At 41.7% G+C, this 19,135-nt stretch overlaps 1 protein-coding gene across 2 annotated transcripts in view; it reads right to left on the bottom strand.

Moving 5' to 3' along the window:
* Window positions 1-13,168, bottom strand: part of rft1 (RFT1 homolog) — a 27,187-nt gene extending 14,019 nt beyond the window's left edge. For both annotated transcript variants that reach the window (XR_004559593.1, XM_034166651.1), the window contains exons 1-3: window positions 12,932-13,168; window positions 12,764-12,849; window positions 889-1,011 (exon numbers count right to left, since the gene is read on the bottom strand). Coding sequence is in view for 1 of the 2 variants with exons in the window: in XM_034166651.1 (XP_034022542.1) it covers window positions 889-1,011; window positions 12,764-12,849; window positions 12,932-12,994 (272 nt within the window). In the remaining variant the exon portion in view is untranslated. The remainder of the gene's footprint in view (window positions 1-888; window positions 1,012-12,763; window positions 12,850-12,931) is intronic.
* Between the last annotated feature and the right edge of the window lie 5,967 nt (window positions 13,169-19,135).

The raw sequence follows: 19,135 nt of genomic DNA on the forward strand, positions 1-19,135 counted from the left end.
GATGACGTCTGTTCTCTGTTTGGTGGGACTATTTTGAATGGCACGCGTCCATGTCCTATTGGGATCACAGCCCCACTAATCCCTCCCTACAGCCGCCTACGGTAAATGAATACTAACTAGAAAACCACACAATCTGTTAAATTGTTTTTGTTGATTCTGAACTTTAAAACAAGAGTCACTAATCATGTCAGATTTTACTGTCAGCTGTTAGCAGGTATTACAGCCATACGGACATAAACTAATAGTGAAGAGCTGAAAAAGTTTTAAGTATTAAAAAATAGGCTTGGAAATGACAAAAATATTATTTAGACATCCAAGGAGAATGATGCAGCCATTAATATCAGCTAAAGGCGCATACATGGACTTATTTGAGAGTAATTTTAGGAATTAAATGGACTGTAGTTCCAAGAACAACAACAAAATGTGAACTAAATACTATAAAATATCAGCATGTAAATGGCATACTATGTGCAAAAAACAACAAACTACTGAGGTCTGGTCATGCAGCGTAGAATGATGTTACTTTGAATAATTAAATGCTATTTTTCTCTCTCATAGTAAACAGTCAAAACAACAGTAAACTGTAACTTCTTTTTTTAAAGCTGTGGTCCGCAAACAAAAACTGGCACTTGTTCAAAAAACAATGTGTTGCTGCTAAGAAAGGCCTCATTAAAAATAAAGGACAAGGTCAGAATAATATTTGGTTTGGAAATTCACATTCACCCTGAAGATAAAAGACAATGCATTCAGCTGACAATGAGAGAAGTGGATCGCAGTCATCATTTTCATTTGTTTTGTGTGGGAATAAAAAGAAAAACTAAGGACAAAAAGCACAAATTTGTGTTGTACCTAAAACAAAAACAAAAAAACGTTGTTAAATCAACTCACGTCAGCCATAGCAGGTTGATAATTTGTCTCCAGTTGTTGTCTGTCCCAGGTCCTCTGCTCAGGCAGGATTTCCGGAAAGCCTCTCTGGACAGGAACACTAATGTGGAATACAGCAGGGTGAGCCTGCACATACAGAAATACACAGATACAAAAACTGCTGTTACCAGAACTGCTGCTAGCTGCTGTTTCAATCTCAGATGTTTAATTTCATTTAATTGAATTAATTTAATTTATTTGATTTATATAGCGCCAAATCACAACAAAGTTGCCTCATGGCGCCTCACACAAGTAAGGTCTAACCTTACCAACCACTTAGAGCAAGCACACGGGCAACAGTGGTAAGGAAAAACTCCCTCTGATGATTTGAGGAAGAAACCTCAAGCAGACCAGACTCAAAGGGGTGACCCTCTGCTTGGGCCATGCTACAGACACAATTGACAATACAAATATACAGGAAATTTTGGGAGTCCACGCTGATGCACAGGACAATGTTCAATTTTATGTAAATATTCAGCTCAAATGTAAATAAACCAAAGAAAGATCACAACTAAACCAAACGGCTGATGGAGGTACCAGAGACAAATCAGCATAAAATATTAAACTGAGGCAAAATATGCTCAGTTTTAATCTGTCAAGATATTTGTTGTTACTAATTTTCTTTAAGAAATAAAAAGCCAAAGATCTTTGTTTTGAGAGCAGACATGTTTTTCTAAATTTAAATACTCTCCTCCACCCCATTCTCTTGCATTGTACTGTCTCCAGTATATATCCATCCATCCATCCATTTTCTTCCGCTTTATCCTGAGTCGGATCGTGGGGGCAGCAGCTCAAGCAAAGCTGCCCAGACCTCCCGATCCACACACACCTCTCCCAGCTCCTCCGGGGGAACCCCAAGGCATTCCCAAGCCAGCCGAGAGATGTAGTCCCTCCAGCGTGTCCTGGGTCTTCCCCGGGGCCTCCTCCCAATGGGACGTGCCCGGAACACCTCTCCAGCAAGGCGTCCAGGGGGCATCCGGAAAAGATGCCCGAGCCACCTCAACTGACTCCTTTCGACGTGGAGGAGCAGCGGCTCGACTCCGAGCTCCTCCCGAGTGGCCGCGCTCCTCACCCTATCTCTGAGGGAGCACCCGCCACCCTGCGGAGGAAACTCATCTCGGCCGCTTGTACTCGCGATCTCGTTCTTTCAGTCATGAGCCAAATCTCATGACCATAGGTGAGGATCGGAACGTAGATCGATCGGTAAATCGAGCGCTTTGCCCCCCTACTCAGCTCTCTCTTCACCATGACGGTCCGATACAGTGACCGCATCACTGCAGATGCTGCACCGATCCGTCTATTGATCTCACGCTCCATCCGTCCCTCACTCGTGAACAAGACCCTGAGATACTTAAACTCCTCCACTTGAGGCAAGGACACTCCACCGACCTGAAGAGGGCAAAGCACCTTTTTTCCGGTCGAGAACCATGGCCTCGGATTTGGAGGTGCTGATTTTCATCCTGGACGCTTCACACTCGGCTGCAAACCGCCCCAGTGCACGCTGAAGGTCCTGATTTGACAAAGCCAACAGAACCACATCGTCCGCAAACAACAGAGACGAGATTCTGTGGTTCCCAAACCAGACCCCCTCTACACCCTGGCTGCGCCTAGAAATTCTGTCCATAAAAATAATGAACAGAACCGGTGACAAAGGGCAGCCCTGGCGGAGGCCAACGTGCACTGGAAACAGGTTTGATTTACTACCGGCAATGTGAACCAAGCTCCTGCTGTGGTCGTACAGGGACCGGATAGCCCTTAGCAAAGGACCCCGGACCCCGTACTCCCGGAGCACCCCCCACAGGGTGCCCCGAGGGACACGGTCGAACGCCTTCTCCAGATCCACAAAACACATGTGGACTGGTTGGGCGAACTCCCATGAACCCTCGAGCACCCGATGGAGCATGTAGAGCTGGTCCAGTGTGCCATGACCAGGACGAAAACCACACTGCTCCTCCTGAATCCGAGGTTTGACCATTGGTCGAATTCTCCTCTCCAGTACTCTGGAATAGACCTTACCCGGGAGGCTGAGGAATGTGATCCCCCTATAGTTGGAACACACCCTCCGGTCCCCCTTCTTAAACAGAGGGACCACCACCCCGGTCTGCCAATCCAGAGGCACTGTCCCCGATCGCCACGCAATGTTGCAGAGGCGTGTCAGCCAAGACAGTCCCACAACATCCAGAGACTTAAGGTACTCAGGACGGATTTCATCCACCCCGGGAGCCTTGCCACCAAGGAGCTTTCTAACCACCTCGGTGACTTCGGCCCGGGTAATGGATGAGCTCGCCTCTGAGTCCCCAGTCTCTGCTTCCTCTTCGGAAGACGTGACGATGGAATTGAGGAGATCCTCGAAGTATTCCTTCCACCGCCCGACAACATCCCCAGTCAGGGTCAACAGCTCCCCACCCGCACCGTAAACAGTGCTGGTGGAGAGCTGCTTCCGCCACCTGAGGCGTCGGACGGTTTGCCAGAATCTCTTCGAGGCCGACTGATAGTCCTCCTCCATGGCCTCCCCGAACTCCTCCCAGACCCGAGTTTTTGCCTCTTGCTTGGCCTGCCGGTACCTGTCAGCTGCCTCTGGGGTCCCACCTACCAACAAAGATAAGTAGGACTCCTCTTCAGCTTGACGGCATCCCTTACTTCCGGCGTCCACCACCGGGTTCGGGGATTGCCGCCGCGACAGGCACCAGAGACCTTGTGACCACAGCTACGAGCGGCCGTATCGACAATGGAGGTGGAGAACATGGTCCGCTCGGATTCCATGTCTCCAACCTCCCCCGGGATCTTGGAGAAGCTCTCCTGGAGGTGGGAGTTGAAGAACTCGCTGACAGAGGGTTCCGCCAGTCGTTCCCAGCAGACCCTCACGATACGTTTGGGCCTGCCAGGTCTGACCGGCTTCCTCCCACCCCAGCAGATCCAACTCACCACCAGGTGGTGATCGTTCAACAGCTCTGCCCCTCTCTTCACTCGAGTGTCCGAGACACGTGGCCGAAGGTCAAATGATACGACTACAAAGTCGATCATTGACCTCCGGCTCAGGGTGTCCTGGTGCCACGTGCACTTATGGACACCCTTGTGCTCGAACATGGTGTTCGTGATGGACAAACTGTGACTAGCACAGAAGTCTCCAGTATATATATATATATAAAGCCGCCGAAAAGGCCACCAGGTGGCTTTGGGTGAAGAGGGCAGATCCGTGGGCTGCTACTGGGATGCAAGTCGGGGCTTGATCACCCCCGGCTGGGTCACCTGGGTGAGGGTGTATGATGTTGCAAGACCCGAAACACCCGATGACCCCAGGATACATCACTGATGATGCGTCCCAGTGCATCCATGAGGTGTATTTTGAATATAATAAATAATATATATATATATATATATATATATATATATATACATACAGACACACACATACACACAAACAGATTCCTTTATAAGTCATTGGTTGTCTGGATCAGAAATTTCAGATTTTAAATATATTAGCTAATTATAGGCCAATCTCCAACCTTCCTTTTCTCTCAAAAATTCTTGAAAGGGTAGTTGTAAAACAGCTAACTGATCATCTGCAGAGGAATGGTCTATTTGAAGAGTTTCAGTCAGGTTTCAGAATTCATCATAGTACAGAAACAGCATTAGTGAAGATTACAAATGATCTTCTTATGGCCTCAGACAGTGGACTCATCTCTGTGCTTGTCCTGTTAGACCTCAGTGCTGCTTTTGATACTGTTGACCATAAAATTTTATTACAGAGATTATAGCATGCCATAGGTATTAAAGGCACTGCGCTGCGGTGGTTTGAATCATATTTATCTAACAGATTACAATTTGTTCATGTAAGGGTGATTCTTTAACTACGGGCACTACTGGCCTTGTAAATGTAATTTCCACCACACCATTGCCTTACAATATAAAGCGCCTTGGAGCAACTGTTTGTTGTGATTTGGCGCTATATACAAGTGCTCTGATGTCACTGTTTATCTCCATGGAAACTACCCAAACAATCTTTCATACAAACTGTTTAAAGGGACATTACAGTGTTGTGGTGGAAATTACGGCAATAGTGTGGGACAACTACATTTTGTTTAAAAAAATCAGAACAGTTGTATGACATTGAATACCCCAATTATGTTTTGATTATTTTACTGATATTTTATTCAGAGATATTTTAAAACATTAGAAAAAATGTTTCTTTACCATTCATTTTTATCATTGAAGATCAAAAATCTGGGTGTGGGACAAGCACAAAACGGCAATATTTGCATATAATGATGCTGAAAAAACATTAAAAAGTCATCACAGACTACTAGAACAAATTTCTTAACACACTTTCATCGTAAAGATAACTATAAAAGTGTGAAATTTCCCCTTTTTTCTGTTTTTCATACAATATGATCAAAGGACATAATAAGTACCCGTAGTCTAAGAATCACCCATAAATGGGGAGTCTTCTTCACAGATTAAGGTTAATTATGGAATTCCACAAGGTTCTGTGCTAGGACCAATTTTATTCACTTCATACATGCTTCCCTTAGGCAGTATTATTAGAAAGCATTGCTTAAATTTTCATTGTTATGCAGATGATACCCAGCTTTATCTATCCATGAAGCCAGAGGACACACACCAATTAGTTAAACTGCAGGAATGTCTTACAGACATAAAGACATGGATGACCTCTAATTTCCTGCTTTTAAATTCAGATAAAACTGAAGTTATTGTACTTGCCCCCACAAATCTTAGAAACATGGTGCCTAACCAGATCCTTACTCTGGATAGCATTACCCTGGCATCTAGTAATACTGTGAGAAATCTTGGAGTCATTTTTGATCAGGATATGTCCTTCAATGTGCATATTAAGCAAATATGTAGGACTGCTTTTTTACATTTGCGCAATATCTCTAAAATTAGAAAGGTCTTGTCTCAGAGTGATGCTGAAAAACTAATTCATGCATTTATTTCCTCTAGGCTGGACTATTGTAATTCATTATTATCAGATTGTCCTAAAAGTTCCCTGAAAAGCCTTCAGTTAATTCAAAATACTGCAGCTAGAATACTGACGGGGACTAGAAGGAGAGAGCATATCTCACCCATATTGGCCTCTCTTCATTGGCTTCCTGTTAATTCTAGAATAGAATTTAAAATTCTGCTTCTTACTTATAAGGTTTTGAATAATCAGGTCCCATCTTATCTTAGGGACCTCTTAGTACCATATCACCCCAATAGAGCGCTTCGCTCTCAGACTGCAGGCTTACTTGTAGTTCCTAGGGTTTGTAAGAGTAGAATGGGAGGCAGAGCCTTCAGCTTTCAGGCTCCTCTCCTCTGGAACCAGCTCCCAATTCGGATTAGGGAGACAGACACCCTCTCTACTTTTAAGATTAGGCTTAAACTTTCCTTTTTGCTAAAGCTTATAGTTAGGGCTGGATCAGGTGACCCTGAACCATCCCTTAATTATGCTGCTATAGACTTAGACTGCTGGGGGGTTCCCATGATGCACTGAGTGTTTCTTTCTCTTTTTGCTCTGTATGTACCACTCTGCATTTAATCATTAGTGATTGATCTCTGCTGTCTTCCACAGCATGTCTTTTTCCTGATTCTCTCCCCTCAGCCCCAACCAGTCCCAGCAAAAGACTGCCCCTCCCTGAACCTGGTTCTGCTGGAGGTTTCTTCCTGTTAAAAGGGAGTTTTTCCGTCCCACTGTCGCCAAGTGCTTGCTCATTGGGGGTCGTTTTGACCGTTGGGGTTTTTCTGTAATTATTGTATGGCTTTTGCCTTGCAATATAAAGCGCCTTGGGGCAACTGTTGTTGTGATTTGGCGCTATATAAATAAAATTGATTTGATTTGATATAGCAGACGAACACACTGTTATTTGAGAAGTGAAATGAAGTTTATAGTATTTACATAAAGTGTGCAATAATTATTTAAACAAAATTAGGCAACTTTGGGCACCTTTGTCATTTTATTGATTTGAATACATTTAGCACTAATTATTAGAACACAAAATTGGTTTGGTAATTGACCCATGACCTCCTTACACAGGTGAATCCAATCATTAGAAAGGGTATTTAAGGTGGCCATTTGCAAATGTTTCCCCTCTTTGCATTTCTTCTAATGAGTGGCAACATGGGAGCCTCTAAACAACTGTCAAATTACCTGAAAACAAAAGACTGTTCAACATCATGGTTTAGTGGAAGGATACAAAAAGCTATCTCAGAGATTTCAGCTGTCAGTTTCCACTGTGAGGAACATAGAGAGGAAATAAAAGACAGCAGGCACAGTACTAGTTAAGGCCTGAACTGGCAGGCCAAGAAAAATCTTAGATAAGCTGAAGCGAAGGATGGTGAGAATAGTCATAGTCAACCCACAGACCTGCTCCAAAGACCTACAACATGATCTTGCTGCAGATAGTGTCTCTGTGCATCATTCAACTACACAGCGCACTTTGCACAAAGAGATGCTGTATGATGCTGTAATACAGAGGAAGCCTTTTCTGCGTACACACCACAAACAGTCACTTGAGGTATGCTGAAGCACATTTACACAAGCCACCTTCATTTTGGAATAAGGTGCTGTGGACTGATGAAACTAAAATTGTGTTATTTGGACATCATAAGGGGCGATATGCATGGCTGAAAAAGAACACAGCATTCCAAGAAAAATGCTTGCTACTGACAGTAAAATTTGGAGGTGGTTCCATCATGCTGTGTGGCCAGTGCAGGTACTGGGAATCTTGTTAAAGTTGATGGTCACATGGATTCCAGTCGATATCAGCAGATTCTTGAGAACAACGTTCATGAATCAGTGACAAAGTTGAAGTTGCACCGGGGCTGGATCTTTCAACAAGACAACGACCCTAAACACTGCTCAAAATCTATTAAGGCATTCATGCAGAGGAACAACGTTCTGGCCATCTCAGTCCCCAGACCTGAATATTATTGAAAATCTGTGGTGTGATTTTAAGCAGGCTGTCCATGCTCGAAAACCAACAAACCTGAGATGTTTTGTAAAGAAGAATGGTTCAAAATACCTTCAACCAGAATCCAGACTCTCATTGGAAGCTATAGGAAGAGTTTAGAAGCTGTTATTTCTGCAAGAGGAGGATCTACTAAATGTTGATGTATTTTTTCTATTTGGGTGCCCAAATTTATGCACCTGCCTAATTTTGTTTAAAGAATTATTGCACACTTTCTGTAAATCCTATAAACTTCATTTCACTTCTCAAAAAAATCACTGTGTTTGTCTGCTATATGATATATTTAACTGAAATTGCTGATCCAAACAACCAATAAAGGAAAATTATGGAAATCATCAGGGGTGCCCAATCTTATTAGTACTGTTAGACACTTAAGACAATCAAACATTCACTTATCTCAAGAGTGACATTTATGTCTCTGGGTCCTCAGCCTCTGAGATCCAGAGACACTTTTGCTTGGACAGAGACATTTGGCAATGCTGATATCTTTGCAAGAGAACAAAGGTCAAGTCTGTAAGGTCCTGTTGCTATCCATCTTCTATGGTTCTATGGTTGTGTAGTTTGGATGCTAACAGTGCCCGACAACGACAAATGGATATCTTTGGTACTTTGGGTGCTGCTGTAATGACTTTCTGTCAAATTAGCAGCAATTTAGAGAGATTAAGATAAGGAGTATCACTTGGACCGTGAGGCAGTGTCACTTTTGACATTTTGGCCATGTGGTATGCATGTGCGCAATTTGGTGGGGGACAGGGGGGACATGTCTCCCCACCTTTTCAACCAAATGGACAGAATATGGTACGTCCCCCCCACCTTCTGACATATATGTGTGTACTTGAAACATGCTATGCCAGTCTTATGTGCAAACCATGTCAGTCTTATGTGCAAAACCATGTCAGAATAGTATCTTTGTTTCTGCAGGTTTGTAGTTTTAGCAGCACTGACTTGTTTACAACACCTGTTTCTTGTTTGTCACATTCAGAATTTTCTGGGACTGCATTTGCCCAGATTTTAAACCAAAAATAGTTACCTTTAGGGACTAGTGTCTCCACATAAGTATCAATGGACCATATGCTAATTTATTAAATTCTGAAAGTTAGACAAGGAAATCAGAAAAGCTATCTGGGACCTCAGAAAGCCCATCTGCAATTATTGCTTGATCTCCAAAATCAGTCTATGCAAGCGAAATTATGTTCAGTATGAGTGTTGTCATTAGTGCCACTTCGAAAATTAAATTCATGATAAGTAATTTATCCTAAACTTATGATCTGTTGTTTTTTCAAACTTATGCAAAAACAAATCTTGAGAAAAAAAATACAGTATGCGATAGTTAATAATTATTAAGAGCCTGTTCTTTCATATTTATGAATACATTTTAACACATTGCAGTTGTTTTTTTTAATAAAAACTCAACCTATCATTCATTTTGAGTTCTACGCATGTGGTGATACCTTATTTACACCAAGATGTTACTAAAATTAATGCTGGCTATTCTCAGAATAAAGTACTTATATCCACAGTTTCAGATTGTATAAGTCAAACAGTGTCCACTTTATGGTCTTCTCAAAACATTAAAATTACTGTTTTGGATGCTCAGAATGCATCTGAGCTTATCTAGAAACAGTTGGCTTCTGGGGGCCTAAAGCGGCCCCCAGACCCCCAGCCTATGGGCTTCGGGCCTGCGGGCCTCGCACTCTGTCTCCCCCAATTTCTAGTTCTAAATTGCACCCTTGGTGGTGTGTTTGTCTGTACATGATCCAGTGCCCAGGTGACTGAGTGTTGAGGACCCCAGTAGCTGCAGAAGACCAAGGCTACGCTTGTGTTTCACCTGGCTGCGGCAAGATGTGGAAATAGACTGAGTGTATGGCCAAATGGTTGCCATCCAGGACGTGTGGTGTTGTGAAAGTGCTGAATGTGGTACCATTACATGAACTCCCCCAGTTTTTTCCTCTCAATGGCCTTTGGGGCTCTGTGGGTGTGGACACCACATTTGCTACAACACTATGTCTGTGACACATTCAAATGTGCAAATGCGATTTGTGTGTGTGTGGACACCTGCATATGCCCACTCAAATGTGCCTAACTGCCTGTAATAACATGTACACAACACAGTTTATCTCAGCAATTCAGGAACTTATTGCAGTTCACCCATATGCATTGCAATGTAGCATGCACTTGTGTATCATTTTGGTGGAACACAATAAGTCAAATCAGCATCATCAACATGCATACGCCGTGACCGTGTTGAATCTTCCGGTCAAAGTTCACCGGAGTTTGTGATGTTTCCATCTTTTGCCCTTAAAGTTAAATTAGCAGCGTTAAGCTGTGTTAAAGCAGCATGTCAGGTCAACATTATCTGTAGATGATCTGGGCGGGATGCTAAAGTGGAAACAGCAAATTTGCTCATCACAGGAGTGGAAGCCGCACATCGCATTTGAGCTGCAATGTTTAATATGGAATGATAAGACCCCAAAGGATGTACTGAGTGGACTAAATGAGTACTATCCAAATAAACCCAGACAAATATTTGATCATGTTTATATTACGGTACTACTGCATAGACCTGATCATTCATAATGTGTCATAGCGTGAAGTACAGTGCACTGTTTACCATTTATACTAGGTATATAATACGGGTACATAGAATTTAGACTCTCTCTCTCTATATACAACCCCTGGCAAAAATTATGGAATCACCGGCCTCGGAGGATGTTCATTCAGTTGTTTAATTTTGTAGAAAAAAAGCAGATCACAGACATGACACAAAACTAAAGTCATTTCAAATGACAACTTTCTGGCTTTAAGAAACACTATAATAAATCAGGAAAAAAAATTGTGGCAGTCAGTAACGGTTACTTTTTTAGACCAAGCAGAGGGAAAAAATATGGACTCACTCAATTCTGAGGAAAAAAATATGGAATCACTCAATTCTGAGGAAAAAAATATGGAATCATGAAAAACAAAAGAACGCTCCAACACATCACTAGTATTTTGTTGCACCACCTCTGGCTTTTATAACAGCTTGCAGTCTCTGAGGCATGGACTTAATGAGTGACAAACAGTACTCTTCATCAATCTGGCTCCAACTTTCTCTGATTGCTGTTGCCAGATCAGCTTTGCAGGTTGGAGCCTTGTCATGGACCATTTTCTTCAACTTCCACCAAAGATTTTCAATTGGATTAAGATCCGGACTATTTGCAGGCCATGACATTGACCCTATGTGTCTTTTTGCAAGGAATGTTTTCACAGTTTTTGCTCTATGGCAAGATGCATTATCATCTTGAAAAATGATTTCATCATCCCAAACATCCTTTCAATTGATGGGATAAGAAAAGTGTCCAAAATATCAACGTAAACTTGTGCATTTATTGATGATGTAATGACAGCCATCTCCCCAGTGCCTTTACCTGATATCATCAATGACTGTGGAAATTTACATGTTCTCTTCAGGCAGTCATCTTTATAAATCTCATTGGAACGGCACCAAACAAAAGTTCCAGCATCATCACCTTGCCCAATGCAGATTCAAGATTCATCACTGAATATGACTTTCATCCAGTCATCCACAGTCCACGATTGCTTTTCCTTAGCCCATTGTAACCTTGTTTTTTTCTGTTTAGGTGTTAATGATGGCTTTCATTTAGCTTTTATGTAGGCGGTTTCTTACAGTTCGGTCACAGACGTTGACTCCAGTTTCCTCCCATTCGTTCCTCATTTGTTTTGTTGTGCATTTTCGATTTTTGAGACATATTGCTTTAAGTTTTCTGTCTTGACACTTTGATGTCTTCCTTGGTCTACCAGTATGTTTGCCTTTAACAACCTTCCCATGTTGTTTGTATTTGGTCCAGAGTTTAGACACAGCTGACTGTGAACAACCAACATCTTTTGCAACATTGCATGATGATTTACCCTCTTTTAATAGTTTGATAATTCTCTCCTTTGTTTCAATTGACATCTCTCGTGTTGGAGCCATGATTCATGTCAGTCCACTTGGTGCAACAGCTCTCCAACGTGTGATCACTCCTTTTTAGATGCAGACTAATGAGCAGATCTGATTTGATGCAGGTGTTAGTTTTGGGGATGAAAATTTACAGGGTGATTCCATAATTTATTCCTCAGAATTGAGTGAGTCAATATTTTTTTCCCTCTGCTTGGTCTAAAAAAAGTAACCGTTACTGACTGCCACAATTTTTTTCCTGATTTCTTATAGTGTTTCTTAAAGCCAGAAAGTTGCCATTTGAAATGACTTTAGTTTTGTGTCATGTCTGTGATCTGCTTTTTTTCTACAAAATTAAACAACTGAATGAACATCCTCTGAGGCCGGTGATTCCATAATTTTTTGCCAGGGGTAGTATATATATATATATATATATATATATATATATATATATATATTTAAAGAAAAAAACCTAGAAATGGGCATGTCTAAGTCTGTATGTTGCATGGCCATCTAAGTTTTGCTCAGCTTTCCATATGAGATACTCGTTAATATCTACATGCGGGGGGAGCATTTGCTTGTTGCCGATGTCAACTTCAACTAAAGACTTATAATCTTTCTTAAGGGCCTCTCGTTCATCTTCTTTAGTTTGCACTATGGGGGCGCTTTGTCGTGAGTGCACATAATAGTGCTTTCTTCTGCCTCTCACCTATTTTGTAGCCCCGTTTTTTGCAAAACTCTTTCAAAACGATGACTTTCCAGCACTCAAAATCTTCGATAGTTACATTGCTGTAGCGCTTATAGTGTGTTTTGGGTAGCTGGCCCAGCATGCACCACGCTGAAAGAGTTGCTGAATTGGTTTAGTGCGTCATATAGGGTAGAGTCAGCTTTATCATGAAGGTGTGGTCAGCTCTCTCTGAGTCTGCGGGCTTACCTGACATTCACCACCCCGATCAGCTCTTTGGACACAAACCTGAGTGTAAATGCATTCAGCAAGAAGGTGAGCACACGGAATATCACCTGCACACACCACAGAACAAACACAACCATGAGAGTATTGCTTTATGACGTCAGCAGTAGGGCGCAGGTGTGGCTGTTTTACCTGCAGCAGCACATTGTAGGACGCTAAAGTGGACGCGCTCTCTAACACGTCCTGAGTGCTCATTTTAACGGACTAACCGCTGCTTTCTTCTGAAAACAAGCAAACTAAAATCATTAAGATATCTACGCCGTGTTTGCCGAGCATCACAACACCCTAACTGAAAACCAGAAAAACCACGTCAAACCCCAAACCCTGATGAATGTGAGTGATCTGTGGGACAGCAGCAGCGCACTTCCGTACACATTGTCCACAGGCGGAGAATCGTGCGTGGTGACGTCATCGCGTTGTGTCACGTTGCCGCTAGATGGCGTAGACGTCCCACTGATCGGTCTGACCGTTAAAAAGTGTAAAACTGCCCTGACAGTTGATTCTGGCAGTACAATCCAAGAACAGGGGAGGTGATGGTCTTGATTGATTGATTGAATTTATTTAGTACAATAATGTACTAAATACCTAAGTATTTGCCCATTAAAATACACAGATAGCACAAGAAAGCGATAAACGCTTGTTTCCACTGTGGTCTGGCAACAAAACAACACAACAAAAGCAGTAACCAGTCAATTATTCTGATAAATTATATAAGATTAAGTACACACGGTAGTGTATTCCATAAGGTAACAATAATACCAATATTTACACTAAATAACTGTTATATATTGATAAAACAAGTAATACTAATTAACAACACTGGTTACCCAAGTTAACAAAATAATATTACTAAGTGTTAAAGCGAAGAATTGTAAGACAGTAAAATTACATAAATACACTAAAATAGAATAAAACGGTTACGTGACTGTTGATAAAACTGATCATATAAAAAGCATTTCACCCCTTTTTTTAAAAGCACACTTGGACTCAGTTGACTGGGTATGACTAGGTAAGTCATTCCAGGCAATGATACCGGTGTATTTAAAAGAAGAATGGTCAAAGGACTTTACCTGGGGAATAGAAAGGGACAGGAGACCAGAAGGAGTGTTATCGAGAATTATGAGCACTAAAAGAAGAAGAAAGATACAATGGGTCTTTACCATGTATGATGAAATGTAAAATGTTGAGTTTTAATTGCTTTACACGAAGATCCACCGCAGCATATTAACCTGCCTGAACTCAACATGCCCAATATGGGTCAGGGGAAGCACTCAGAAGAAAACAAATAACATTGGTCTGAGTTATTGGAAGACAATTCTTGTGTCCCTTTGTGAGACCAAAAAACCAAGAGGTGCTGGCATAATCAAAGTGACAGTGAATTAGCGCTGATGTGAGAAGTTTCTTGGTGTCCACCTCAAAGTTTCTATCTTGTCTATAAAGAATTTTTAATTTGATGTTACATTTCTTAATGACGCTGTTAGCCATTTAGCTTCCGCTAAGCGACTGGTCAAGTTCAACGCAGAGGTAACCCAGAATTTACTAGTGGTTAAGCGTTGCGCTTGAGACCAGAGGATCCTCTGTTCAAATCCCAGCCTGACCGGAAAATCACTAAGGGCCCTTGGGCAAGGTCTTTAATCCCCTAGTTGCTCCCAGTGTGTAGTGGGTGCCTTGTATGGCAGTAGCCTCACATCGGGGTGAATGTGAGGCATTGATGTGTTGAGCGCTTTGAGCGTCTGATGCAGTCCATTTACCATTTAACAGAGAATTCAAGAAACAAGTGAGAACATTTACTGCAACTTTGTTCAGTTTAAAAAAAACAAAACAAAGAATAGTAGTGAAAAAGTTATATCCTAAATTACAGACTAAACCTGAATAACTCAATAAAAACAGTAAATTATCAATATGTTCACATTTAAAATGGTTAACAGGTTGTAATGCCTCTGTGCATGAAACCTGTAGTTTCAATAAAAATTGAATTAAAATTAGGCAGTGTCCTGACCGCTAAACATACTTTGACATAAACAGTATAGTATAATGTAATAAATGTCAAATAGTGTATCATATGCATAAGAAATAGTATAATGTAATAAATGTCAAATAAAGTGTATATACAATAGAATATGTAATGTTAGCGTATATACAGATGAGGACAAAATTGTCAGGCCCCTCTGAAATGTTTTTTTTTTTTTTTAAAGAGAACAAGACATTTTTAATAGCATTTCTAAAACATACTAGCTTTATTTCTGATACTTATACAAAATTATTTCACAAACAAAAAACTTCATTTATGAGCAGGATTTCCATCTAATAAATATATGTAGCCCCAACTCAAAGTGCATCCATGCAAGATAATTTAATTTTGTTGGGACTACATATGTGACAGGCTGGCATCCTGTGTAGGGTGTACAATGCCTCACACCCTAAGACTCCCCCGTGACCCTTAAGCCCCGGTCACAACCCACCTTGCGTTTTTTTTTTTCGACGTACGTTTTCTGCGGATGCCACGGCCACTACGTTTTTGTGAAAACGTACGGAGGCAGTAGTAAGAGGACGGAGGGAGTACGTTCAACGCACGTCTCTAGGAGTGTAACGATAAAGAGAGTTGACAATAAAGCTGTGTGTGTGTGTGTGTGGGGGGGGGGGGGGGGATCGCTTTTCTTTTTTATGAGCGGGACCGGAGTGGCAGATGTTTTTCGGCGTTGGCGATGCATGAGCATGTCCAGCCTGCAGTGGTCAGTTGTACGAGTGTTTACTTGCCTCAAAAAGTTACAGCTAGTTAACAGACTGAAGCTGTGAAGTGTGTGTTGCTGATGTTTGGAAATAAAGTCCAAGTTCAAGTGAGAAGCTGCGTTGTGCATGCAAGTCTGTCGGCCTCCATAGTATGTGGTGAGTGCCGTAATCCGTACTGCCTACGGTTAATTCAATAGTAATTGAATGAAAATGTGCTGCTTTGAATCCGTACTGAGGCAGTACTCACAACGTGCATCATCTGTACTGCTGGTGAATCTGCAGCCTGACCGCAGTGAAAGTTCTGCATGCACTAAAACCTCTACGGCGTGTCTGCGTGCTCCTAAATTCGTACTGAGGCAGTACTTACGAAGTACAGATCTCCAAATTTAGCCCACGTTTTTGCAAGTAGACTGCATGCACGTGCAAGTACGGCGGGTTGTGACCACGGCTTTAACTGGAGTAAGCGGTTGAAGATGAGTGAGTGGGACTACATATGTTTATTAGATGGAAATCATGCCCATCACTGAATTGAGTTCATCCAATGAGTCATTTGTTTGATACTCAAAAAAAAAAAAAAAAAACCTGACTCATTGGATTGGATTCTAATACATACGAGGTCTATTAGAAAAGAAACCGACCTTTTTATTTATTTCAAAAACCATATGGATTTGAATCACGTGTGATTGCGTCAGACAAGCTTGAACCCTCGTGTGCATGCGTGAGTTTTTCCATGCCTGTCGGTTGCGTCATTCGCCTGTGAGCAGGCTTTGAGTGAGGAGTGGTCCAGCCCCCTCTGCGGAATTTCATTGTCAGGAAATGGCAGAATGATTTGGGCTTTTTTTTCCATCAGTATTTTTTCAGAAACGGACGGCTTTAAGGACGCTCGGCGCGCTGCGCTCTGCTGGAAAATGGTTGATGTCCAGCTCTTGTGATAACCAGAGAAAGTACACACGACGGTCCCGGCTCCACAGAGCCATCCATTTAGAAATGATCCGGTGGTTTGTGGCTCTTGATGGCGGCACGGAGCGCGGCGCGCCGAGCGTCCTTAAAGCTGTAGTAACAGTCCTTATTCTCTGTGAAGCCCGTAAAATTTTCACCGAAAGCCAGATAAATTTTTCGAATGGTTTCCAGCTGCCAGTCTCTAACAGTTTCTGAAAAAATTCTGATGGAAAAAAAGCCCAAATCATTCCGCCATTTCCTGACACTGAAAATCCGCCGAGGGGGTGGACCACTCCTCACTCAAAGCCTGCTCACAGGCAAATGACGCAACCGACAGGCGTGGAAAAACTCACGCATGCGCACGAGGGTTCAAGCTTATCTGACGCAATCACACGTGATTCAAATCCATATGGTTTTTGAAAAAAATAAAAAGGTCGGTTTCTTTTCTAATAGACCTCGTATATGTAGTTCCAACTAAGTTAAGTTGCATTATCTTGGATGTGTTTTGAGTTGGGGCTACATGGATAGAAATACAGATGGAAATCCTGCACATAATTGAATTGAGTTTATCCAATAGTAATATGCACTAGAAACAGTAAGCTGTAATGGCAAATAAAGTGTGTAATATGCAATAGAAACAGCTTAATGTAATGAATGTTAAGTGTATTATATACAGCTTAAATAGCAAAATGTGACATCAAAGTGTATAATATGCAACTGAAATAGTGTAACATTAATGTCAGTGTATAATGTGTAAATATATATATATATATATATATACACACACACACACACAACAAATCTATTTGGCAGTGACACCGGTACAACCCCTGGCAATAATTATGGAATCACCGGCCTCTGAGGATGTTCATTCAGTTGTTTAATTTTGTAGAAAAAAAGCAGATCACAGACATGACACAAAACTAAAGTCATTTCAAATGGCAACTTTCTGGCTTTAAGAAACACTATAAGAAATCAAGAAAAAAAAAAATTGTGGCAGTCAGTAACGGTTACTTATTTAGACCAAGCAGAGGGAAGAAAAAAATATTGACTCACTCAATTCTGAGGAATAAATTATGGAATCACCCTGTAAATTTTCATCCCCAAAACTAACACCTGCATCAAATCAGATCTGCTCGTTAGTCTGCATCTAAAAAGGAGTGATCACACCTTGGAGAGCTGTTGCACCAAGTGGACTGACATGAATCATGGCTCCAGTCATTGATGATATGGGGCTGCATGTCAGGTAAAGGCACTGGGGAGATGGCTGTCATTACATTACATCATCACTAAATGCACAAGTTTACGTTGATATTTTGGACACTTTTCTTATCCCATCAATTGAAAGGATGTTTGGGGATGATGAAATCATTTCTCAAGATGATAATGCATCTTGCCATAGAGCAAAAACTGTGAAAACAGTCCTTGCAAAAAGACACATAGGGTCAATGTCATGGCCTGCAAATAGTCCGGATCTTAATCCAATTGAAAATCTTTGGTGGAAGTTGAAGAAAATGGTCCATGACAAGGCTCCAACCTGCAAAGCTGATCTGGCAACAGCAATCAGAGACAGTTGGAGCCAGATTGATGAAGAGTACTGTTTGTCACTCATTAAGTCCATGCCTCAGAGACTGCAAGCTGTTATAAAAGCCAGAGGTGGTGCAACAAAATACTAGTGATGTGTTGGAGCGTTTTGTTTTTCATGATTCCAGAATTTTTTTTCCTCAGAATTGAGTGATTCCATATTTTTTTTCCCTCTGCTTGGTCTAAAAAAGTAACCGTTACTGGCTGCCCCAATTTTTTTTTTCCTGATTTCTTATAGTGTTTCTTACAGCCAGAAAGTTGCCATTTGAAATGACTTTAGTTTTGTGTCATGTCTGTGATCTGCTTTTTTTCTACAAAATTAAACAACTGAATGAACATCCTCCGAGGCCAGTGATTCCATAATTTTTGCCAGGGGTTGTAGATGGTACTGAAATTAGGCATCTGTGTGGCCACCTACAGAAATTTAAAGCCACTGACCGCACTAGGGGTGGCACAGTGGCTTCATTGTTAGCACGGTTATCTCACTTCCCACTTGGTCCTTTCTGTATCAAGTTTGCATGTTTTTTCCATGTTTGGGTGGGTTCCCCCTTGGTGCTACGGCTTCCTCCCTCTTCCAAATATATGCAAGTGCTGTGGAGACTTTACGTCGACCATGTGAATGTGTTTGTCTTTATGTGGCTCTGTGATGGACTGGCGCCCTGTCCAGTGTGTAACCCGCCTCTCACCACTATGACTGCTGGGGTAAGCTCCAGCTCCCTTGTAACCCTTGACTGATTTGGGTAAGCAGGTATAGAAAGTGAATAAATTAATTACCTCACCAGCTTGTAAATGTCAAATGTATGACATGCCAAGAACAGCTGAGTTCAGGTCTAAACAGTTTTTATAGTCTTTATTTTCAGTACTTGTCCCCAATTTTCCATCCTGAATTTATGGCTGTACACTGCTCACTCATGGCCAAGCTGTGCAAAATGATCTAGATCAAAGGATGTAATCAGGATCTGGTGGGCAGAAATAGGTTTCCATAGAAACTGATTAGCAGTGGAGCGGCTCTGTAACTAATGCCTGCTCAGTTACCCTGAAAATGAGGAAGATACCACTTCAACACCAAACATTTGACAGGAC

Source organism: Thalassophryne amazonica, chromosome 3 (genome assembly GCF_902500255.1).
Source record: "Thalassophryne amazonica chromosome 3, fThaAma1.1, whole genome shotgun sequence".
In the NCBI taxonomy this organism is placed as follows: Eukaryota; Metazoa; Chordata; class Actinopteri; order Batrachoidiformes; family Batrachoididae; genus Thalassophryne; species Thalassophryne amazonica.